Source organism: Trachemys scripta, chromosome 3 (genome assembly GCF_013100865.1).
Source record: "Trachemys scripta elegans isolate TJP31775 chromosome 3, CAS_Tse_1.0, whole genome shotgun sequence".
NCBI classification, from domain to species: Eukaryota; Metazoa; Chordata; order Testudines; family Emydidae; genus Trachemys; species Trachemys scripta.
In genome coordinates, this window is record NC_048300.1 from 157424713 (window position 1) to 157450818 (window position 26106).

The following is a 26106-nucleotide window of genomic DNA, read 5'->3' on the forward strand; positions in this document are numbered from 1 at the left end:
GGTCTGATTCAAAGTCACTTGAAAAACATCCATTGACTTGACAACCGGTTATTGTGTGTTGGGTTTGCACCAGAATGATAGAGCAGAATATGGCCGAATGAATTACACTGGCTGATTGTTTATGTGTAGTTTAACTTCAAGTGATTGTAGTGGAGAATTTTAGGTAAATAGGATCATTTGTTTATTGTTTGCATAAAATATTTTACAATGTGTTTAGTTTTTAAAAATACATAAAATATCATCTGGAATTTCAACTGATTTTGTAGATTCCAGTAACCTACCCCAAATTTCTTCTAGTCAACTCTTAAGTGTTGGCCTGTGTGATTATTGGACAAGGGGCTATGGGTATAGGTCAAGAGAAGCAGTAATATGCACCCCCATATTAGAGAGCAGTGTTGAGTCCATAGTTATTTTTTGTTCCTTGGGACCAGGCTTGAGAACCATGATTTTACACCACTACTACAGTGGTGCTGCTCCATTGACTTCAGTGGAGTTATACTGCTGTGAACCTGGTGTAAAGGAGCAGAGAATCAGGCTTGTTATGCCAAGGAAAAAGGTCAGAGCCAAACAAAAGGAGATACAGAAACCTTAAAGTCTATGAGTCTATGAGCTTTAGTAATTTTGTGTACAGAGTATTATGCTAATACAGCAATTATGTTGTTGTTGTAGTTCTCTAATGTTAGGGTTTGTCTACACTCTTACTGTCAATCCCCCCTGCTCACCCACCTCACCTTTCTGTGGCTTAGACCTCCCTCCACTCACCGTTCTGTGACTAGTTTTTTTACTACACCTCTGACATGAAATTTACTAGAAATTTCTGTACTTAATGATTAGATGGCAGTTTGCTACTTAGCACGGTAGCATTGCAGTTTGCACAAATGCATCTGTCTGGCTGGTAGACTTGGACCAGCTTCCAATGCATATAAACTTTCTGAGGGGTTCCTCTGGAACTGCATGTACCTCTACATAGCCCAACAGCCAAAGTTGCACCCATGTGATTCAGATCAGTATTTGGCCCATTAGTTGTAGCTCTGTTGGCTGAAGATCCAGGTAGAATATTTTGCCTGGATTTTATAGGTCTTGCCCTTTTCACGCTACGTGCATAATAAGGATCAGTTACTGTAAACCTATGCATGCTAAATGCAGATCCTGTTCTCTTTATTCCCACGAGTAGTCCCATTGAAGACTTTATTTTGCACATAGGACCTGATCCCACAAATACTTTTCATACTAGGTGAGAATTTGGTCCAAAATGCATAAATAAAGATAAGTGCAATTTCATTTTGGCCCAGCTGGGTGTGCAATTAGCAAATATTTTGGAGAGCTTGAATGATTTCAGGGCACAAAGCATATATTTATCTTGTCCTTGAACTGTGGCTTTATTTCTCCCTTTCACACTTGTGACATGGAATGCAGTGCACTACATCCCATCAAATGCCTAGTAGTAAATTGGTCACGTTGTGTTTTTTGTTTGTTGCATTTCTTTCCTCTACAGTTTGTCTCTCTGTTTGTTTTGCCTTTTGAGAGTAAGGGTGAAATACTGGCTTTCCTGAAGTCAATGGGAGTTCACCCTAAGTTCTTTGGAGGAAGGACTATGTATTCTAGAGATAAAATAATAAGAATATTCCATTGTGTGCAAACACTCTTCTGTTCGTACAAATATGTATCCCCAGTGAATGTCAGACAGAAGTATAAGCCTGCACTGACAATAGGTTAATTTAGGACAGGTCTAGGTAATATGGAGGTCTAAATTATAATCAGTGTGCTAGATACGTAACTGGTGTACATGTAGCGAAACCATGCTGATCTACACCTAGAATCTGGCCCTCTGTTTAAGAATTAATCTGTGAGTAATGAGGATATATTCAGCTGGTGGGAATATATGACTAATTTTGCATGTCTTTCTGACTTGTACTTGCTACATTGACTAAATGCTTGAATCCTAATAAGTACATCCAGTCATTTAACAAATATTTTGTGGTTATATAGATGAAAGTGTTACATGATATTTTATTTGATAGCTCAGCAACAAAATTACATACAGGCCATGGTCTGTATTTTACAAAGTATTTTACAAGAGGTGCTACAGTGAACAGGATGGTTTATATAACTCAGGACACCATCTTATAAACAGTACTTTTTTTTCTGTTGCAAGGATATTGTTAAAATGTGGAAGCAATTAATTTCATATGCATATTCCACCAGGTGATGAAGCCTTTTTAATAATAGGGCTGAAGTGTTTTGACCACAAAGGATTACATTTTTGAAAAGTTAAATACTATGGTAGCAAAATAAAAACATTTAAACTTTGATCATAAATTAATCTTCCCTCTCTGCAAGTTAAACTGCAACAGAATTCCACTACTGCAGTGGCTCTGCTGGGAAGCTGCTGAAGTCAATCATTGCACTCCAGAAAGCAAGAGGACAAATAGATACTAAATAAAACTGTGATGAAAGAATAATACCTTTAGGCCCTTTTTGCAGCTTCTTCAGTCCCATTGACTTGATCTGTGGCCCAATACAAGGAGGGGGTGCAAAATAGGGATCTATGAAAGTAATACACAATAGGAGACTCGAATTGTCCAACTTGTTTTCAGCCCACACATTCCCTTAAAATTATGTTTTCTGGCTCTGTAGCTACCTTATATGACATTCCATTGCAAAAATCAGGGATCACCTGATGAAATTAATAGACAGCAGGTTTAATACAAATAAGGGGAAATACTTTTTCACACAACACACATCTGACCTGTGGAACTTATTACCATGGGATGTTGGGTTGGCCAAAAGTATAAATAGGTTAAAAAAAGAACTGGATAAATTAATGGAGGATAGGTCAATCAATGGCTATTAGCTAAAATGGTCTGGGACACCCCCCCGTGGTTGGAGCAACACAATAACTTTTGACCACTAGAAGCCAGGAGTGGAAGACAAAGTTGGTCATTATGGTCATTCCATAATTGCCCTGTTTTGTACACTCTGCCTGAAGTTCTGGTATGGGCCACTGTCGGAGACAGGATACTAGGCCAGATGGACCATGATGTGATAAGTATGACAGTTCTTGTAGTCTTACAGTATATGAGTACCTCAGAATCTTTAATGTGTTGATCTTCACAACACTCCATGTGTGTTGGGGACAAACTGTTTTGCCTATTTTGCACATGGGGAACTGAGGCACAAAGAGAGTGACTTGTCCAAAGTCACACAGGAAGTCTGTGGTGGAGTAAGGAATTAAACCCATGTCTAACAGGTGCCATACTTGTGCCCTAGCCATTGACTGGATGTTTTCCTTCTGGAGCTTCTCTAGATCAGGTTTTTCTTCCACACTCTGCTTTTAAAATCATGTATAGGAGCTCTACTGGGTGGATTGCAAGTTACAAGCAAATCTCTCTCCCTAACATTTGTTCAGTTCAATACACCTTCTAAGAGCAAATGAACCAGTCATTATGCTAAGGAAAAGGGATATGGATTATTTTAAACATTTAAATGATCATAGCTAGATATACTTTCATAACAATATTATGATTTAGAGAATGCAAAAATAGCACAATAATCTATGAATGGCAGAGAGGGAATAGAAATATACTATTTGAAGCATTTTTTGTAGATCATAAGTATCCATTGGGTTTATGTAGTAGAGGCCAATGGGAGTTTTGCCATTGACTTTAATGAGCTCAAGAATTGGTCCTGTATGACAATACCTTTAATTCCTGGAACAAATAAGGAATTGTCATTTCTAATGAACTTAATAAAGTTCTTCTTCAACCACAGATGATTAACCACTATACAGTTTTACATAAGTATACTGTAACCAAGTGTCAGTTTCTAGGATACAGATGCAGAACTTTTCCGCAGACTTATCCCTAGAACCAGACCTCATGGGTACATCTACACAACAATTGAACACCCACAGCTGGCTGAGGTCAGCTGAGTGGGGCTTGTGGGGCTCAGGCAGCTGGGGTGTAAAATTGCTATGTAGACATTTGGGCTCAAGCTGAAGCGTGAGCTCTGGGACCTCATAATGGAGGAGGCTCCCAGAGTCCGGGCTCCAGCCCAAGCCCGAACTTCTACACTGCAGTTTTTAGACCTGCAGCCTGAGTCCTGTTGTGCTGCGACTCTTGCATACCAGTGTAGATGTACCCCATGTGTCTGTTAGCTTTCACCCTATAGTATATACAGTTTTGATCGTTTCTCTGGCTCAGAGGGAACTAGGGAAGAGGGACAGTAAGATCCTTCAAGGAACAATCTGAGGAACAGGCAAATTGCATGGAGGTTTGTGTTCTGTTGCTTTTGAAGCTAACAATGAAAGCAAACCCCAGGAAAGGCAGTAAGCTTGAATCATCTCCAGTAACTGTACTGTGTTACTCAATAGTATGAAGCTGTAGAATTTGTTTAGATTCACAAATAAAAGACAGGAGTCTATCAGGTAACACATGGATTCATGAGAATAATTTTCTTCTAAAAGTAATGTTCAGGTACTTCCTCTCACAGAATTTTGAGCATATATGATCACGGTGACACATAAAATGAAGTCCAGTGAGACCTGGCAGCTCATCTAACCACACAATGAAGAATCAATGCACACTTCAGTATTTAGAGACAATAAATGACTAAGATGCCTCTTCTGGGAGGGTACGTGCCAGATCTTGGCAATTGCCAAATATGCCCTATTTATGGTGGTAGCAGTTGTCTGTGGTACTTGAAAAGAAGAGAACTTAAGAGATTCAAGACTGCAATGTAAGAAATTCTCCTAACATTTATACATAAAGGGCGTATATTTCTGGCTTGAGAACAGTTCAATTGGTCTTTTGACAGGAGGTCTTCATATGTTGCATACATTTCCTCCATGTCATTACATTCGCTGCCATTTTAGATGTTTTGAGTTGCTTGAGGCTGTTTTCCAACTGGCCTACTAAGAGAAGCAATTTGTGACATTTCTTTCTTTCTCTGAAAGGGTCCATTTCTATTTGTGTTCTGGTATAGTTATTGACACACTACTACAGGTGTGTATTGTTGCACTTTGCAGAAAAATAAAAAGGGAGGGTCCCTGCCCCAAAGAATTTACAGTTTAAACTAGACATAAAAGAGGAAGAAATGGCAATCGAGAAAGGGTGAGGGGAAGTGTAATGGAGGAGGTTTATCTGACTGATATATAAATTTAAAATGTGAGTTAGATTGCCTTTCTTTATTAAGAAATGTAACTAAATCAGGTGGTACATTTTCATATTCTGCATGCTATTTGTTAGCATTCATTTTTGCATGCACATCTGTGCTTAGTAAAGCAGCCCCTTTACCTACACAGTAACAATCTCTGTTTAGTCCTACATCTCTCTGTGACTTTCTGATAGTTCCTCCTGGAGGTCTCATCTCTCTTCAGAATCAATATACATACCCTCAACATTACAGTCCTTCCCATCATATAAACTCATAATCTTGATGTCATCTCTGACACTTCACTTAACCTCTGCCCCTCATATCCACACCATCACCTTCCTCCTTGTCCTCCTTTATCCTCTTCATTTTCCAAAATGTGTTCCTTCCAGTCTGCCCCTCATGCAAAGACATTACTCCATATTCTGCTAATTTTCTGTTTGGCAAATGAGGCCTTCTTCCCAACGGCCTTCTCCAGTTAATCCAAGTCTTTCTCCTCTATTCAGTCCTTGTAAAAAAGAAGTAAAAAGGTTCAGTCTTCATGGTTGTGCTGATAATGTTGGAACATAAAGAAGGAAAAAACAAACAACCTTGTGAATTTCAACTCAATACAGCAGAGTTTATTTATATTTATATATATATATATATATATATACACACACACACACACACACACACACACACACACACACACAGAATAGACCTGTGTTAGAAGAACCCATCACAGAATAGAAAACTGGCCTGTGAAATTAGATAATTACATGTTGTTTTTTGGAACATAACAAAAAGAACTGTCTGCCGATATTCTTTAGAGGAGAATCCAGTCTTCCCTGACAAACATTGCATTTGTATGGGCTTGTTTATTACTTTTGAATGACCAAGCTGTTGAATAGAGGCTTATAGAGGCTTATTTTCTTTAAAGATAGAAACTAATTTGAAAGTGTCATGTGGTTCTGTGTTTTCCCATAATATTTCTCTCTAAAAATACTTAATTCCGTATAGCAAATGTTAATCCTACCTATAGAGGGCACAGTCCTGCAGCCCTTACATGCACAATGCTTCTTTCAATTCTGATCGAGGGCATTGGATGTGCAGGGATCGCCACATCAGGCCACTAATTTTTTTTTCAGAAAATAGTTTTGAGCTTTTCCCACAAAATCTCAGGGCATTGATAGTTTGTTAGGTGGGTGAATCCCAGTTTAGTTCAGATTTTACTAGTGATCAAGTATACAATAGGGATCTTGATTATTGTAAAAATATACAGGATTTGGTCCCTATGTGGATTAGAATAGCACTTCGATATGGTAATATATCAGAGCTGCATTGCACAGATATGTATTTATTTACTTTACCATTCAGTGTGTGTTTGAGTTTTAATTTGATTCAAGTTTGTCCAGTTTAGAATAGCAGATGGGAACTAATGTGATTTCAGTACTTTATAACTATGGTAAATCACTGTTTCAAATAGGTGGTACATTTCCAGTCCAAGGAGTTGACATACAAGGCATGTAGAAAGATTGTACATAATAAAACTCATCCTAGAATTGAGAGTACTCAGCAAGGGATAATAGGCAGGGGTAGTAGTGCCACCTATTAAGGTTTCCCAACATAAAACCCTGTGTTCAGTTACTTATAAATTTCCCTAGCTTTAACTGGTCAAACTTTAACTGGCGCATAGGGTTGAAATGCCACTCCCTCAAATTTGGCATGCCCCCACCCAAGGGCCTGGATCAATCCTGGATGGCACTGAGAACCAGGGCCCAGGTTACAATGTCCAGGATGGGGAACTGAGCCCAGCCAGCCCTTCAGGACAGGAGCCACTTCAACCAGGATGGGGGTTTTGTGGGACAAAGAAGTACAGTCCTGGGAAATTTGGAACTGTTGGACAGGAAGAAGGGAGTTGGTGGGGGGAGAAGGTGAGGCTGGGACTGGTTGGGCAAGGAGACTGGGGCTGGGAAGTCGTGAGGAAATGGTGGGGACTGGCTGGACCAGGACACAAGAACTAGAAACCATTGCAGGGGGCGGGGGGGAAGGAAAGGAGGCAGGAGTGAGGGGAGACAGATCTGACAAGGAGCTGGCGTGCAGGGGAAGAACAGGGACTGACTGAACAAAGAGACTGAGAGACGTGATCAGATAAGGGACCGGAACTAGGCCCCACAGTTCTCTATAACTTATCTAAGTCCCATCCAGCTTCCTCCTCTTGGTATGATGGATGGCCATCTTGGCCAGCAACAGGAGGAAGTTGATGAGGCAGTCCCATGACTTCATAGGGTGTGCATAAATGAGGACATGTGGGGAGAAGTGCATCCAGAATCTCAGTAAGAGGTTCTGGAGAAAGGGAAGAGGGGCTGCAATCTGATGCACCCTACATAGATGTGTATCGGGGTCTATTTCTCACTGCAGAAGGGACAGGTGTCATGGGAGTTTATGAACCATGCCAGGTACATGCCCATGCTCACTGCTCCATTGAGGAGCCACCAACTAATATCCTGGCAGGTTTTGGAACCAGGATGGAGTACGGATTAATTCATGGGGTTCCTCACCCTCCTTAGAAGACAGGAGGTCCTGCCACTTGGTGTTGGGGCAGGAACAATGGGTGTTATGAAGCACAAACAGATACAGATGCTCTCTGGGTGCAGTTTGGAGACAGACTGGATGGATGTCATTCAGCTAACTCAGGCAAGTGCCAGATGATGAGTTTCAAGGATGAGGGGTGGGTGAGGAGCACCCTTCCACAGGACTCACTCATGGAAGGCAAGAGAAGTAAGAAGCAAGGCTGCCCTCACCTCCTGGAGCACGTGACAGATGACATGGAGTATAGGCAGCCCCATGCATTGGTCGAACGCCGCAGGGTCCACCTAGTCCCTCCGATTGTAGTCAAGGAAGTCTTCAAGTCTGGTGGCATCAGCCAGGGCCATCCTCTGGTACACCAAGGGGGACTCAACCGTCTGCACATGAAGATGGGGTTTGAGCTGCTAGTCATATCGGAGCCCTTGGAAGTGGTGAAAGAAGGCATGTGCTAGCTAGTATGCTTTGTTCCAGACTATCTGCATGAAAAAGGAGTCTCTTTAGGGCTGGAAGGCGTGGTCCTGGCTGTGGAAGCAAACCAAGCCCTGTCTGCCCTCTCCTGGGTAAGAGTCAGGACACCTACAGAGACCCAGTGCAGCCCTGGACAGAAAAACTCCACGATTTTATTCTAGAGGCTGGCTAGGGCATCCAGGGTGTTAAACTGATGCCAGACCATGGACAGGACTAGATGGTTGGGCACCTGCACTCTCACCCAAAGGGAAAGGCACCAGAGCAGCTTCATCCAGCTCCACAACCAGTTGACTACCCTGCCCTCGCGATGGACCCAGTTCTCCAGTGGGGAGGGATCGGTGGCAGAAAGGTAGACACCCAGATAGAGCAGCAGACCTCTACCTCACCAGTTGGCCTAGAGCGCAGGTGGAAGGGAGCTCACCTGCCACCCATCCCCAACTGTCAGGCCAGAGTTGTTGACTCAGGTGGAGGAGGCTGCTGAATAGATGGCTTGGCCTCCACCCATGCTAGGTCTCCAGGGTCCTCGGCCTCAAGGAGCATTTAATCAACATATGCATGTCTGGCTCTCAAAGCATCAATCCCATCATCCTCTTGCAGAGGAAATGGAGGAAGGGCTCAATGATGCAGTAGAGCTGGATGGACAATGGGCAGCCCTGACATAACCTTTGACTGAAGGTGATGGGTTTGCTCAAGGTCCTATTGAGCTTGACAAGACACTCCACAGAACCATACAACACCTGGAGAAGCCCCATGAAGCAGGGCCCAAAGCTAAATGCCTGCCAAGTACCCATGAGATACCTGTGATCCACCCTGTCAAACACCTTCTCCTGGTCTAGGGACAGGAGGGCAAGTGACAGACCATCCCTACATGTGAGATGGAGTAGGTCCCAGACCAGATAGAGGTTATCAAATATGATCCTGTCTGGGACAGTGTAGGTCTGGTTGGGGTGGTTCATGTCTGCCAGCATCAACATTGATCATGTCTGCTAGCATGGACCCCCGCCTGCAGACTTGTAGTCCATGCTGAAGAGTAAAAATGAGTACCAATTCCTTAGGTTTCAGAAGTCCCCTTTGAAGGTATATAGTGAATGAGTCAGAAATGCAGAAAGAGAAGGGACAGTCTCATGGTTAAAAGAACAGGAGTACTTGTGGCACCTTAGAGACTAACACATTTTTTGAGCATAAGCTTTCGTAATGGCTGACCCATTACACACATTGAATCTATTTCCCCATGTTAAGTATCCTCACACCTTCTTGTCAAACTATCTGAAATGGGCTATCTTGATTATCACTACAAAAGTTTTTTCTCTTAATTAGCCTCTTAGAGTTGGTAGGACAGCTCCCTTTTCATGTTCTCTGAATGTGTATATATATCTCCTTACTATATGTTCCATTCTGTGCATCCGATGAAGTGGGCTGTAGCCCACGAAAGCTTATGCTCAAATAAATTTGTTAGTCTCTAAGGTGCCACAAGTACTCCTGTTCTTTTTGCGGATACAGACTAACACAGCTGCTACTCTGAAACCTCTCATGGTTAAGGCCATTCAATACTGCTGTGGAGAATTGGATTCTACCCCTGGTTCTGCCATGGAGTGCCTGAGTAATGCTAATCAAATCACTTAAACCAAACTTTTCACAGGTGGTCACTAATTTTGTGTTCCTCATTTTCTGGTGCCCAAGTTGATACTCTGGGGTCTGATTTGAAGAACTGCTGAGCATTCACAGCTGCAGTTGAAGTCAGTGAGAGCTGTGCTTTGAAAGTATAAAGTGCTAAATAATGAGAAGTATTCAGAAATACCAGGTGCTGGGTGTCTCAAATTGGGCACCCCAAAAGAGTGGATACTTTTGACTGTAATCTCTTTGTACTTTAACTCCCATCCTGTAAAACCGGGTAATAATACCTCCTCACCACTCAGGAGTGTTGTGAAGATAAATTAATGTTTGTGAAGCATTCAGATACTACAGTGATGAGCACCCTAGAAAAACCCATGAGGAAATTAATAAGAGCACTGAATGAGGCAGGGGTCCTATGACCCTTGCACAGGCAACCCTAATTCTGGAATTTCCTAGCTTCTGAGTGCTTGAATTTGCAACTTTAATAATGTTCTTTTAATATTTTTGTGTGTCTATGTATATATATGTAATTAGAAATTAAGTTTGTATATGCAGAAAAAATGGATGATGTCGTACACAGATAAGGGAGAAAGGGGAATCAGAGCTCTTTACATCACTTGGATGAATGCAGAAGCCCCTGTCCTCAATCTGAGCATTCCTTCAGGTGAGAAGAAATCCGTACAGCAGCAGAATGGTTGAGCGAAGCAAGGAGCTGTCCAAGAAGTGATTGGGATTTTGTTTGCAGATCTGTGACTGGTGGGGGCAGGGGTACACTGACGTTTAATCTCTCTTCATTAGTAGAATGAAGAAAGAGGTAGAGAAATTCTTTAGCCAGTGTTGAAAAATAGAGATAAGGGGCACTTTTTAGCTATGTCCTCCTCACCTTTTCTAATTACAAAGACTCTGTGAAAATATAAGACTGATGGTACTTATTTACCCTGATCAGACCTGGTTCACAAACCTTCTGTCCAACTTTTCCAAGCTGTTGTCCAGGTTGCCTCAGATTCTGGGTCAATTTGTTATTTGGCCCATCATTCAAAGCTTGGCGGAAAATTATCACAGCCTGTCAGAAAGCTTGGCCTGCCATACAGAATACGTTGTAACTTACGAAAAGCTACCTCCTGGATTAACCCAGAATATTCCTCTGAGAGGGAAATTTGGCCTTTTTCTATAGCAGATACTACGGGTCTCATTGTGGATGCATTCTTGGATGTGACTGGAAAAGGGTACAAAATGCTGTGATATTGTATGCCTTGCCAATTAGTTCAGTTCTGCAGCTTTCCCATTGTGTTTCTCATATAGAATATTTATTTAGGGTCAGATACTTGATTTCTGGTAAGCCCTTTAAACTACTGCCTTGTCTTAACACATGGTCTTAACACATAGCAGAATCCTCAGTTGCTTCTCCCTATGCTGGCATCAGGGGTATTCTGGGAAGTGTCAGGTGGGGTTGATCCTTGCTAGTGGGATAGCTTCTTGGGAAGTTGCTCTAACTTGCAGCAGTGGTTGTTTATGTCCTAGGCAGCTCCTGTGACACGTGGGATGGAGCAGAGAGATGGCAGAAAGCTGCACTGGTGTACCTGGGGATAGAGTCATAGAATCGTAGGACTGGAAAGGATCTCTTGAGGTCATCTAGTCCAGTCCCCTGCACTCATGGCAGGACTAAGTATTATCTAGACCATCCCTGACAGATATTTGTCTAACCTGCTCTTAAAAATCTCCAATGATGGAGATTCCACAATCTCCTTAGGCAATTTATTCCAGTACTTAACCACCCTGACAGGAAATTTTTCCTAATGTCCAACCTAAACAACCCTTGCTGCAATTTAAGCTCACTGCTTCTTGTCCTATCCTCAGAGGTTAATGAGAACAATTTTTCGCCCTCCTCCTTGTAACAACCTTTTATGTACTCGAAAACTGTTATCATGTCCCCTCTGTCTTCTCTTCTCCAGACTAAACAAACCCAATTTTTTCAATCTTCCCTCAGAGTTCATGTTTTCTAGACCTTTCATCATTTTTGTTGCTCTTCTCTGGACTTTCTCCAATTTGTCCACATCTTTCCTGAAATGTGGTGCCCAGAAGTGGACACAATACTCGAGTTGAACCCTTATCAGACCAGAATAGAGCAGAAGAATTACTTATTGTGTTTTGCTTATAACACTCCTGATAATACACCCCAGAATGATGTTTACTTTTTTGCAACAGTGTTACACAGTTGATTCATATTTAGCTTGTGATACACTATGACCCCCACATCCCTTTCTGTAGTACTCCTTCCTAGGTAATCATTTCCCATTTTGTATGTGTGCAACTGATTGTTCCTTCCTAAGTGGAGTACTTTGCATTTGTCCTCACTGAATTTCATCTTGTTTACTTCAGACCATTTCTCTAGTTTGTTCAGATCATTTTGAATTTTAATTCTATCCTCCAAAGCACTTGCAACCCCTCCCAGCTTGGTATCATCCGCAAACTTTATAAGTGTACTCTTTATGCCATTATCTAAATCATTGATGAAGATATTGAACAGAACCGGACCCAGAACTGATCCCTGCGGGACCCCACTCGTTATGTCCTTCCAGCATGACTGTGAACCACTGATAACTACTCTCTTGGAACGCTTTTCCAACCAGTTATGAACCCACCTTATAGTAGTTCCATCTAGGTTACATTTCCCTAGTTTGTTTATGAACAAATTAAGAGTTCTGGCCCTTTGAGTTTATCTGCACGGATTAGTGGATTTGATCATCAGATGCATCTTAACTGCAAAATCTGGATTTTTTACAGATCTCCTGATGTGAAATCTACACAGAGTACTAGTACATTCTAGCTTGGGATAGTTAAGGTGGATGTTGATTGGTTCATTCTGTAGAAATTTTTCCTGGAATTTGTGGAGGGAGAAACGGAGGAGCCTTTCAGGCATAGAAACTCATGCGGTGCTGTGGCTCTATATGCCTGATTATTGAGGGGACACGGAAAAGTCTGTCCACTAGAACTGGTGAATTTGCAGAAACTCAGTTTAATTAATGAATTATTATTTATCTATATTATGGTAGCTTCCACAAGTTGCTAGGTACTGTTCATATGTACAGGAAGACACAGCCCCTGCTTTGAAGAGCTCGCAAACTGAACTCTCATTTGTAATTACAAATTTAAAGTTAAAATAAGACAAATATATTTAATGTAATATATTTCATTTTCTTATGAATGAAATGCATAGGGCTAGTATTCTGCCTGCTCTAACAGCAGTCAGGACGGATGTTTGCTAATGTTTGTTTAAAAAAGGGGAGTTACTACTTTTCCATCTACCAGGAGGAGCCTCAATCGTCACTCTGACTTCTCTTTCCTGCAAAGAAAATACAGAAACCCTTTGACGTTTGAAAGTGAAGTTTCGGGAACTTATCTGCAAGTTTTCCTAAAGAATGATGGGGCAGTTCTTTAAACATGGGGAGCAGTGGAATACAAAACTGGTGGAACTAATGTGCTGTATGGGTTAGTAGTACAGTATTTACAATGGTTTGCATTTTCCAGACTTATAGTAGCATGTTTGCTTTTGGAAAGGAAAGTTGTAAGACCTGCAATAGGTAGCATAGCAGAGCTGTTACACTCTGAGAAATTTCTCAGAAATCATGAAAGAGCAAGTGCTATCACTCTTTAGAGACTTTCATACAGTAGGTTGAGTTTCATTTCTGAATTTTATATTTATACCACAGTGTTTAAAGTTGTCATAGTCTTTAATCATTGCATACAGTATGCCTAGTTTGCTATGTTTTGTTTTGAGATCAGGTAGGTTAAATGCATTTCTGAAGAGGTTGGTCTTTACCAAAACTATATTAAAGTTGTTTGTCTCTATCTTTTTCGTGTCTTTAACAGCTGACCGTTTTCTGCCACACTACATTTTTGTGTTCATCATAGGTGAATTGACAATGCATTGATATACAAAATTGTTCCTTAATTAAATAGTTTCCTAAGGAATATATATTATAGGCAGCAGTCTTTTACATGTTTTAATATTTAAAATAGACTTAAAATTAATACTACAGATTATAACAGGGAACAAAGTGCATTTTTTGTCATATTGTTGTGATGGTAGCATTGCCCTAAATACAAACTTTTGTTGTAGTCATAACTGGTTCATTCAACCAAAACAGGGACACATTTGTAACCTGGGAGCTGGAATATTAAATCGCGTAATCTGGAGAACTCACATTAATTTTAAATAGCTATCCATAACAAAATAGTTAAAACTGTTAATATTTCTGATTTTCTATCATTTCTGAGTAATGCAGTTTTTTATACTCTACATTTACCAAACCAGAGATTCTTGCTTATTATGGTAAATTACTGACACCAAGAATGCTGAATTGCTAAATGAAGATTATAAAAAACTTTATATGTGGGAAAGAGACCAATTAATTTGCCAATTTTTTTCTCAAATATTTCTTGTTGTGCCCCTTACTTTTGTCACACATCCTGGGGGCCTGTGTTGCACATCAGGATCTGGAAAGCTTGAGAGCTTTGAATGAACACTGCCTATATACCATATATCCACATTACATTTCAATCCCCACCATAATCACCTACATTTAACATTGTCTGTTTCAACACTCAGAATGTTTCATTCTCTGGGTTGCAGTTGTCCAAGTGGAATGATTTTTTTTTCATGTGTTAAATAAGTCTTAATATGTCAGTTCTGCTGCCTTAGACTGTCAGAATCATAAAGACTCTCATTAGCCCTCTTGGTCATGACAGTAGCTGAGGAAGAAATCTTGCTCTGATATCTGGCCTCTTTGCTTCACACCCTCAAACACACTACGAATGGTCCCAAATCAGTGAATAAGCGGCAGTTCCATTGTACAAGGAGCTCAAGGGAGAGAATCTCTCAAGCTTGCACAGGTGGAGTGCATTCCTGTGTACCATGAAGCTCCTGCTTCGTGGGATCCCCCTGCTGTGTTTATGGATGGGGCTGATGGATCCACCCCTGTACAGATCTGTTGGCCATTGACCTCCTATTATGGCGGTGAAGGATACATTAGCTCTCAGGCTAGACTAGTGGTTGCAGGACAGCTCTATAGTCTTTGGTATGTGGAGAAGGATTTCTTTAGCCCACTTACAGCCAAGACACCCACCTCTTGGGTGGGCCCTCTCATTAGGCCAGATATTATGAGCAGCATTTGCCTGTAATGAATAAGAACGTTTGCTATGTACATAGCACCTTTCATGTGAAGATCCCAAAACGCTTTACAAAGATGGGTAAATATTATGATTCCCAGTATAACCTGACCCTGATGCACACATAGGTAAATGACTCACTGAAAATCACATTATCAGTAAGAAGTAGAATTCAGGTCTCCTAATTTCCAGACAGGATTCACTTTCCCTAGATTATAAGATGACTGAGGTGATAATTTACAAGTCAAGGTCTGAGCTATAGTGAAACTAAACATATATAATTCCTTGTTTTTCAGTTGTATAGTTTATTATTTTCAGAGTAAAAAGAGAGAGATCCTGCTGTACATATACATTTTATTTCCTTCTAAGCACAATATATAGATCGTCATCACTGTATACATTGGTATTGCTTGTTATTTATTAATATGTGGCTTTCTTTTCAGAGTTGTTGAGCACCCACAAGTCCCACTGATGTCAATGGGAACTAAAGGTGCCCAGCTCCTTTGAAAATCAAGCCAATGATCTAAAATCTCAGATCATGTAATTAAAATTAACTCAGCTCTACATATTGTTTTATGGCCAGTTGAAGTCAGTGTAGATTTATATTAGCAAAAGTAAAATCAGATCATGTCAGGCTCTGAGTAGGATATGGTGCAGAGCCAATTTACACTAAGGGGAAGTCCATTTGGAGCATATCTGCTGTGCAGCCTGCTCTCCCATGGTAGGCCAGCTCCAGTGATTGGTGCATGAGAGGGAAGCTTCACTGCTTCACCCACCTTTTGCAAGAGGGCAGCCACTGCCCGAAAGTTATAACAAGGGTAACAACTGTGTCCTTACCTTGTGCACGGGCTGCAAAAAGAGGTAGAGGCTCCTGGCACCCTCCTCCATTTTGCAGGCCTGCTGAGGCCATCTAATCTTAAATTTAGAATAATGTTGTCTAGTGATTACACAGTATGTTTGAGTCTGCATTCATATTAGATTTCTGCTTGGATTTTAGTTCTATTTTGTATTGGTTGGTAAAGTCAATGATTCAGGTGGGAAACCTTATCTTGCCCTTTATGCATAGATGTAGGAAATCTGTTCTGATCAGTGATATGGAAGGGAGCAAACATTAAAGTGAGATTTGAACAGTTTGTTTTTGCTATCTATCATTTTAGGAACACCCCTCACCACCCACATTCCTCTTTTCCTTTGTAGCCCAATATAAAAGATCCTGATTCTTTAATGTGACTATTGGAAGTGCCTATTCATACTTTCCATCCAGAGATGGGATAAAATCTTACTGTTTTATTCTGTTGCTTCCATTCTGTTGCCTCAGTCTTTTGGGGAAATCTGTTAATACTAACAACTGCCACCTAAGAAAGTACTGGCAGCTGGAGCCTCATGCCAGTGTAGTGAACATCCATTCCCACATTTAGGGCTGGAAGAATTCAAGACTATACAACCTTTAAATGAAAGTGCCTCACACTCCTGCATATTGGAACAGGAGGGTCCCATGATCAAAAAGTATTTTGTTGTCAAATAACTAGTCAATAGTCTTTCTGTTGGCAAATGGTTTAATGATTAATTAGATTTTACAGGGCCTACCCCAAGTGGTCATGGCTCTTATTATATGCACCTTAGTCCCTTTAGTGGAACCTTGAGAATAGAAGGCCAAAATCTTGGTTCTGGGGAGTGATCTTCCTGATAGTATTACTAACAGAAGAGAAGGAGACATGCTGATCTTACTGGAGAGGAGACCTGATATTTTGCATGCAAAAAGCTTTAATTTGACTTGGCCTAAGCAAATATTTTGTATTAAAATGAGATATTGCAAGAACATTTGTACACAAAAACACTGCTGTTATATATAGTGCCACTTAAATTAGTTCATGTAGCTGTCTCACAGATTTTTCTCTCTTCTAACATTACCAGAGTGTTTATTTGTAAATATTAATAAAATCAGCAATGCAGAACCTTTTGCAGTGCTATATTATTTTTAGAGCTGTTGAAAACTCTTTTTCCCCTTTTTCCTTCCCCAGATGAACGGGACAAAGTACAAAAGAAAACCTTCACAAAATGGATAAATCAACACCTCATGAAGGTCAGTTTATGTTTCTGTCATACCAGTGACATGGAATATTACCTTGGGTGAATGTGGGTTTACTAAACATTTGATATGAGGCCGCAGTAGTGTTGCTGCGGAACAAAGAACGCAAGAGAGGAAGATTCTGAGGTTTTGGGGGGTAATGGAGAAAATGAAGCATCACTGCTGTTAACTTTTTTGGTCCTAGCAAATGCATTTGCCCTAAGTGCTGGAGCATCTCAGATGGCAGCGTGATTTGAGTGTTTATGTATGACATTAAAATGATTCAGTTTTCTTTGGAGAAGGAACTAAGTTGGTTAATTTGTGAGGAGGGAAGTGTTCTTGAGCATTATGAATCTGGACCACTCGAGGGGCATCAATGTGCTGTTCATGGTTTAGAAATCAATGCTTTCTAAAGATTAAAATATTTTTTCAGCTGCTTTCTTGTGGATGGCAGTGAACTTAGCCCCAGGGACAGCGCATATCATTTTAGCAACATGTGCAGCTTTTAGTCAACGGAGAATTGAAGGCTGTGAGTTCACCTTCACAGCGTTGCCCTTCAGCTCTGAATTCAATCTGCTGTTTCATTGCCAGCCGTCTAGCCCAGACATTTCTTTGGAGGAACAGATTGTGTGATTGTTTCATGTAACTTGCTTTGCTAGTAGTGTAAGGCAAAGATTGAATTCATATGTGAGTCACATTAAATTAAAATGTATCTGCAGACTGTCAGAACTAAGGTTTAATTAGTGAGAGTAATATTGAAACACCATTGCAAAGGTTTGCTTATGTTCACATTTTGTGAAACATGTCACCTACATTTTTCTGGCTTATTTAATCATTTTGTCATCTCTCTTTGCTGTGGCTGCACTGAGGATACTGGAGGAGTTTTAGATACTTTCTGCTGCAGAATTGGAAGTGTGTTACCAATCTTTGCAGTCGATTCCCTTTAAATTTTTTCACTTGAGCTCCTTGAGTTTTTAGAAGATGCAACCGAAACCAAACCTGCTGGTGAATCTAAACACATGAAACTCTGAATCCTAATAGAGTTCTGTTTTTGTATATTCTAAAAAATTTGAGCCACACAACCTCCCGCCAAGTGAGCAACCTGGCAACTCAGCAGAGCCCAAAGATCCACAATAAAATCTGATCAAAATCCTGTGGAACCCAATCTTTCCTTCGAAGCAGATTTTTCTTCTAAGCTGTTACGTAAGTCCCTCCTGGCACCATGACTCCCTCAAGAGCTGTTCTGTCATTAGCTTCCCCACTGCAGCTGTGCACTACCTCTTCCTGAGTAGGGTGGGATAGAAGTCATGAAGAGATCGTGAATGCTGGTCATGCCAACAGTATCTTGCGGCTGGATTGCTGCTTGTAGATGTGCCAGACTCCGAGGAAACGTGCTCTGGATAACAGCTGCTCCACAGTTCCCCATTCACTCTGACACCTCAGCCCCACAAATCCCCAAATGAGCATGTGTCCCTGCAGAGGGACTTCTGCCAGCTAATGAGAAGGGGCAGCATGCTGCAGAGTGGCTACTCCCCTTTCTGTGATTTTATTGTGTATGTGAATGTATAAGAAATTTGCTCATTGTCCCCGGGTCTAAGCAACCCCAACATACATTAGTAACAGACTGCCAACAATTGGCAGCAAAAAGGCAATCCTCAGATTAACTGCCATGCATTTGTCCCTATAATTTTAGATAATTGCTGCCTTGTTTCAGAGGCTGTTAATCTTTTTCTGTACTAGAGATGCAGTTTAAAGATGTGGTTTTAATTTTGTGCGTGAGGCGGGGGAGGAGAGATTACATATCTGGGGTCTCTTCGAGAGTGTCCTTTAATACAAAATTTAAAGTAATTGTAAATACAAACAGAAATATCTAGTAAACAAATATTTATCAGAAATTATAATTAAATACATCCTACTGTATCATTCTATTTAAATGGGCCTTAAAGTTTAAGACCTCGAATTTGGATTTTTGTAAACATAAAATTTAAATAAATAAGGTTTTTGTCTAAGCTAATAAGGCTAGAAATAGTGGAAACTGTTCTTTCTTTCTTTCTTTCTTTAGCTGAACATTCTCTTGCAGTGTTTTGAAGCCTAAAACCACACTGTCATGAGAGTCATGTTAGGGAGCCTGGACCCAGTCTTGCTCCCGATCTAGTTTATGTGGGTTTGCCACTGATTTCAGTGGTGGAAGGTTGGGCCCAACTACTATAAACAAGAGTGAAATGGACCAGTCCATTTTCATTGGCCAAGCTGAGAGAAATGCACAAAGTAATCAAATAGCATGTATGATGAAAAGGTAACTGTAGGTTTCAAAAATTATTTCAATTTTAGTAATCTGAGATGTCAACAGTAACAGAGTTAAGGGCTGTATTTTTTAAAAAATACGTGGCTGATACTGGGCTCCATTCGGCCCCTGTACACATCTCTGGCCGTAAGGGTTCTGCAACCCACTGGGAAACATTCTCCTAGTACAGAAGCAGTGTAAGGCTGCCATATACAGCTCTGTGCTGCCCCTTTCATAGCACAGGAAAGGATAAGTCAGAGACAGACAAAGGAATCTTCATAATCCAGAGGTGGCAGTCCCAGAATCAGGTTATAAATCAACTCTTGCATCCCCATAATCCCTGTGCTGTGCCTCTTATGAGATGCAGCACATGCTATGTCCCTGTGAGTTTTGTTAGCAGGGCCCTTGAAGTTCATACATACTGCATTCAATTAAAGCATTTTCTTCTTTCATTGTATTCATGAACACACACAACCATTATAGCCAAAAACATAGTATGTTTTTATTTTTTTTTCCTGTTACTGTTGTAGTTCTTTTGTGAGAAGATTAATGACTTTGAGATTTATAAACTACCTCTTGGAAAGATACATTTGAAGTGATTTAGGCCCTGCTTTTGCAAAGGGATATGGATAAGCAGACCCAATTAGTCCTATTGAGAGCCTTTGTGAGGTCAGTGGCCTTAGGCCTTGATCTTGCAAACACTTCTGCAGGTGACTAACTGTATGCATGTGTATCACTGGCCTTCATTTTCATCTCATTTTAGGATTACAGCAAAGGATGCTTAATATACATAAATACAATATTTGGCTATATATTTTCTGTTCACATGAACTTTCTGACATCATCTCCTTCTTAAATCAGGTGATAAATTGATCAAATTTATCAAAGTTCTGTTTTTACTCCAGTATTTCTAAAGGCAAGTGCTTGCATGAAGATATAAAAATAAAGAGTGCCATAAAACATTCTTTTAGGACAGCACAGACCCAAGAAAATATTAAGGACATCTTTTGTAGTGAAGGAAATACAGCCAAATGTACTGGTAGCGTATGTGGATGCATCTTGAGTGAAGTCAAGAGAGCTGTACTTGCTTATGCATTATGGGTGAGTTTGACCCATAGTTTCTAGCTTTGTTATACTGGATTCAGTACAACATACTTGCATATATACCTTCCATAATCTGTTGCAGAAGCTAGCTATATACTTTATCTATTGCCGTGTTGGCCCGTAATTCAAACTGAAAAGAGAAGATGAAGAGAGGCCAAGAATAGCATTTGAGTGTGATAGTGGTATGGAATCCTGACAATAAGTGAGAGGACTTGTCGCACCTTTCTTCATCTTCTCCTTTCCCCTTCTCCCCTTCTTTTTGCTCCTTCCTTCCTTCTTTTCCGTTCTCTGCCCACTTGTTGCCATGCTTTCCTCCTCCTCCTCCTTTCTCCCCAGGAGAAATTAACCTGTTCTTTCCTTCTCACAGAATGTCCTTAGTGGAATGTCAAACTTTTACACCTGCTCAGTGTACATCCCAAACAGATTCACTAAGAGTAAGTCAAAAGTGTGATCCTCCCACTGGCATCAAAACCCTGTTATCAGTCATCCAATGGAAATCCCTTAAAATTTGGTGGGATCCTAAGTAGGGGGTGGGAATCACTGTCCCTTTAATTATGTCCAGGTATGTAAAATCTTGGCACTTAGGCCTGGATTCAAAACACCTAAGCTCATGCTGAACTTTAAGCCTGAGGGTTTGTCCACATGGAGGCTTAAGGCAGGTCTACACTACCACTTAAGTCAATCTAATTTATATCGCTCAGGTGTGTGGAAAAGACACCCCCATGAGCGATGCAACTTACAGTGGCCTAAGCACTGTCCACACCAGCACTGTGTTGGCAGGAGACACTACATCGGCACAGCTGCATCCGTCTTCACCAGACACACATTGGTGCAGCTGTGCCAATGTAGCACTTCTAGTGTAGACCTGCCGTTAGTGTGTGGCAAGCCAGGATGTGAATGTACAGTGCTGTAGCTTGCCACACAGCATCAGGGTCCACATGTTGACTTACTGCTCGGCATGCTAGTCAGCTGTAAATATACCCCCAGGCTTGCTGTGTACTGTCTCCATATGGACAAGTTCTGAGAGTAATCCCATCCCTATTCAGCAGAAAACCTAGGCATGTGCTTAAAATTAAGCATGTGATTAAATGCTTTGCTGAGCTAGGGACATAGATATTACCATGAGAGACACCTTAGAAATTCCTGAGATAGTTTAGATCTAGGCTCCTAAATAAAATAATTATATTAATTGCAAATGTAAAGTAAACTTTTCAAAACATTGACATATTTCACAGTTATTAGAACCAAAGGGATTGCCATTCAATATTTTGCAATGCTGACATTCCTTTCCTTTCAGTTCATTATCAATCTGATAGAGCTGATTAGAATCCTGTTTAAAAACTAACGGTAATGTTGACATACATTCTGAAGAAGTGACATCTTGGACTTTATACTCTACTAATACCATGGAATATATTTCTTTAACAAAACTCACATTATTTGTTAGTTGTTCAGAGGAGCATTCATTTTATGCAATAACTGCCACAGTGTGAGATTTGGATGAAGGTCTTGAGCTTTTACTACTTGAAACATTTTTGTGGTGTAGCAGGTGTTTTGACTTTTGTAGAGCAATGAGTAGTACATTAAATCACATTACTTTTCTATAGTGAATAGTCAACAACTGACACACCAAAGTGGCTAAATTTGTCAGATGAAGAGGTTTTCTTCTCAGATATCTGTAAAAATGGTCCTAAGCATCTGGGGTGAGAGTCAATGTACTTTGGAGCCAAAGACTGTTTCCTGACTTCAGTGAGAATTGGTTCCAAGGCCCCTGATGTCTAAGGGCACAGGGAAGAATAAAAAAAAAAAGGGGTGATATTACAGGCTTGAAATGAGAAGGATGGGGAAAGAAAAAAATGAGTAGATAGAGAAGAGAGTAAGATTAAAGGAAGAGAGAAAAGCATGAAAGAATAAGACCACCTTGTCTCCTCCTCTTCTCTCTCTTTCTGTATCTCCTTTCTGAAACACATATTTAAAAAAAAAATTCTGCAGCAACACACACCTGCCCCCAAAGAATAAATGTGTTATTTTTAAATAAGGTGCTCCAGGGTTTCAGCATCAGAAATAATGACAAAGTATTGAAAAATATGGTAGTGCAAGGTAGCAAAGAGCAATTAAACAAATATTTTCAGAGCTCCTTACTTTCAAAGCAAACACAAACATATAGGACTTGAACTCCAAAATATCCTCTCCAAAAAACAAAAACAAAAAAGAGAAATGAAACACATTTCAGTCTTACCATTTCTAGCAGACAAAGAGGTTGTAGAGTGCATCTTTTACAATCCTTGAAGAAGCAGGGTGGGACTCCTACCTCAGCAGAACACTTGGGATGAGAACTGTCTATCACCTGGCTAGAACACTACATCCCCAAGTATTGCTACCATGTGACCAGAACACAGGCTATCATTGACAATAGTCATTTGTTAGGTGCACACAATAGAGTGAATTATGCTGTATGTCTCCCCTGGATTCTCCATGGATTGTGCCCCAACCAGCAAGATCCTGGACATACTAGCTACCGTCCCTAAACAGATGTGATAGAAATTGTCCCGTAAATCACTACTTTAGGTCTTAGTGACAGTCAGGTGTACCTGCTGCACAATATACTTACAAAGCTTGTTCTGTGATTGTTTTTCATAATTATAAAAAATCTACAATTCTACAAAACGTCATCATTGTACCATACCAGAAGAAAGAAAGAAGTGCTTTGTAGATTGTAGTAGCAGTCTGTAATGCTGCAAAGACTGAATGAATAATAGAAATGTGACTCTATTGGTTCCTAATACCCCTAATGTAGCACATGGATTGTATAAGGCCACTTGGATCAATGACTTCATGGAATGTGTAGGTGGACATTTAGCTACATAGGGATCATTCCAATACAATGTAAACATTTCCTTGCTGAAAGTACACTGCAGAAAGTACACTGCAGCTTATCGAAATGGATAACATTGGTCAGCAGTATTTTCTTTTTAATAGCTTCATTTTGAAAATTCCAAATAAATACATACATTCACCTTTTGGCCTTACAGATATTTATATTGTACTTATTTTAATGGGTGGGGTTTTCCAACACACTCAGTGTTGGTCTAACTCTGAGGACCATGTTTCAAAAACTCTATCTGATAGCTCTTCATTTTCCAAACATGTTTTATAAAATCAAGTTTTAATTTTGTGTATATGAGGAAAAAACTGATACGAAAGACTTCTGGCTATGCAACAGGAAGAGAAAGCTACCCTGAGCAGATAAGGATTCTTCTCAGCTGGTGTTGCAAGGATGTCGGGGGTGTGGCCTAAGCATGCTGTGCTCGGGCAACCCCTGTCAGCATAATGGCCTCTTGAGGACTGTTACAAATTGGCATAATTCATAGCACTCCCAGGGCTGCTCTAAACTATGCTGGGTATAAGACCAGTTGAAAACTGATCTAAGGAACGGATAACCCATGTGGAAGCAGAGAAAGAACTGACAGGAAGGAATTGCAATGCCTGACAGTTTGTTAGCAAGAGTCAGGCTAACTGTAACCCTAATAACGCAGGATTTGTAGAAGCGAGGATTGTGTGAGGTGAGTGGGAAAGAACTGTGTGAGAAGTTGTTGCGACCTTGTGTAGATAATGTGTAGAAAATATTGTATGTAGGCTAGAGTCAAAACAAGTGAGAAAAATAAGATGGCCTATGTATAAACAAAATGCAGCTGTTGCTTGTTATTGTCTGTAATGAAAGGTATAAATGCTTGCTGTAATTGTTTACCTGTAGAGAGACCTGCTTAGCTCTCTCCCTCTGCGCAGTTGTGAGAGAAATAAAGCATCTGACTTGCTGTACCCAAACAAAAAGTGAGAACTGTGTTTTTCTCCGACACCCACATATAGCTCTTTGTGCCTGTCCCCTCCAGCTATGCTCACCTAGGGTGACCAGACAGCAAGTGTGAAAAATCGGGACGGGGTGGGGGAGGTAATAGGCTTCTATATAAGAAAAAGCCTCAAATATCGGGACTGTCCCTATAAAATCGGGACATCTGGTCACCCTATGCTCACCACTTATTTACAGGGCATAGCTGAGAACTCAGATTTTTGTTTAGACCTTTCATATGTTTGAATAGTTCAGCAGGACCTACTGGCCTCTCAGCAGATGGAGAAAAGTTTTAGTTTCTCTGCATTAACTTATCTATTACATAGTTAGGCTTCACTTCAGAAATCTTGTGTGGCTGGAATTTGTCCCTTTGAGTACCATCTTGTCTCAAAAGAATGTAAAAATAAGTTCCTGAGTAAATTTGTCATCAGTTGTTATTGGTTTAAGGCATGTTTGCCTTGCTCTTTCTTTCTTTTCCCTGCAAATTTGCATGCTGGTCTCAGAATCGATCACCACATTGTGTATCCTAGTTATTCAATAGTCTGTCACTTCTAAGTAAAATCAATAGCATCTCCATTTTGTTTCACAGAATGCATGTCTGTTTGAGAAGCAGATGGAGAGCAACCTCAGAACTTTATTGCAGGTTGATGGATCTTTAGAATTGTAGAAAATATTAAGGAGGATGACTAGATAATTGTGAGACATTCCTATAGAATGCCAGGGACTGATTCAGAGTGTGAGATTATACAGAATTGCAGAGGCCTGCAAACACACATCAGTAACATCTGCCTACACACCAAATAAATAAAAATTATACAATAGATCTGAGGTTAATTTTATCATCCTTAATATATGCAAACTCAATTAGGAATTGGATTAAGATGGAGTGACTAAAAGAGAGATGCTAGCTAGCCTTATAAAATGTGTTAAATAAATGTATATTTCTACAGTGTGCAACACTTTTGCTCCGTTTGAGTGACTTATGACCCTTGTCACAGTTTTCTTTAATAACTGTTTTTATGTAGGTGCTCAGTTGCTTTAACAGAAATGAATAAATGTATATTAGATGTACAAGCATATCATGTTATTAATTAAAATCTGATGGGACAGAACCTTCAGCACAAATAATATTTTTCACCTGATTGTTGGTTGTGTGCTTAGCTGCTGTGTGGACGTTTCCTAGATAGCAGTTCGTATCTGGTATCTTTGTTTTGTCATGTCAGTTTCTTTGAACATAAAATCTACCCATTACATGGATATGTGATTATAGAATCATGTCAGTAACTTCCTTATAACCTAAGGTTCTCCCTTTTAACTCTAATTAGTGTAAAAAATAAAATACTTGGCCAAATGAAAAAGTACTTTGAAAAGGAATGTAAATTCTTCTCCACAAAAAATGCCTAAAGACTTCTGCAGAAGCTTTGAAAGATTTCCCTATCCCACTTAATATTGACACCAAGGGGTAAATGAAGCTCGATGGCTTTCAGTGTTCATTCACTGGATTACTTGTCTGTCTGTACCTCCTTTTTCCATTCTGTGGTCTCAGCTAATCAACCTGTATTTGATTTTGACAAGTATCAGCACTCTCTGCCAATGACCATGGACCATGGACCAATATTCTCCACATATATGTGAAAAGTGAGAAATTTGGAAAGTTACATTATGTTATAAAGAAGAATGTTTGTTTCAGTAGGTACAGTGATTGTACTCCCTACTGGGAGTTAAATTAACCATTTTGAAATATAAGTTAATTGTTTCTTATTTTCTCAGCACTAACTTACTTATCTATAGCAGGCTAATATATTAATTTATTAATTCATTCTCTTTTCT

The 26106-nt window shown here is 40.2% G+C and overlaps 1 protein-coding gene and 1 long non-coding RNA gene across 30 annotated transcripts in view; one reads left to right on the plus strand and one right to left on the minus strand.

Moving 5' to 3' along the window:
* DST (dystonin) overlaps nt 1–26106 on the plus strand; it is a 539328-nt gene that overhangs the window by 141739 nt on the left and 371483 nt on the right. For all 29 annotated transcript variants that reach the window (XM_034766279.1, XM_034766278.1, XM_034766280.1 and 26 more), the window contains one exon: nt 16995–17056. In XM_034766279.1, coding sequence (XP_034622170.1) covers nt 16995–17056 — 62 coding nt within the window. The remainder of the gene's footprint in view (nt 1–16994; nt 17057–26106) is intronic.
* Nucleotides 2116–26106, minus strand: part of LOC117875212 — a 32305-nt gene continuing 8314 nt past the window's right edge. The window contains exons 2-3 of the long non-coding RNA XR_004645214.1: nt 5490–5659; nt 2116–2546 (exon numbers count right to left, since the gene is read on the minus strand). This is a non-coding gene — a long non-coding RNA (uncharacterized LOC117875212). The remainder of the gene's footprint in view (nt 2547–5489; nt 5660–26106) is intronic.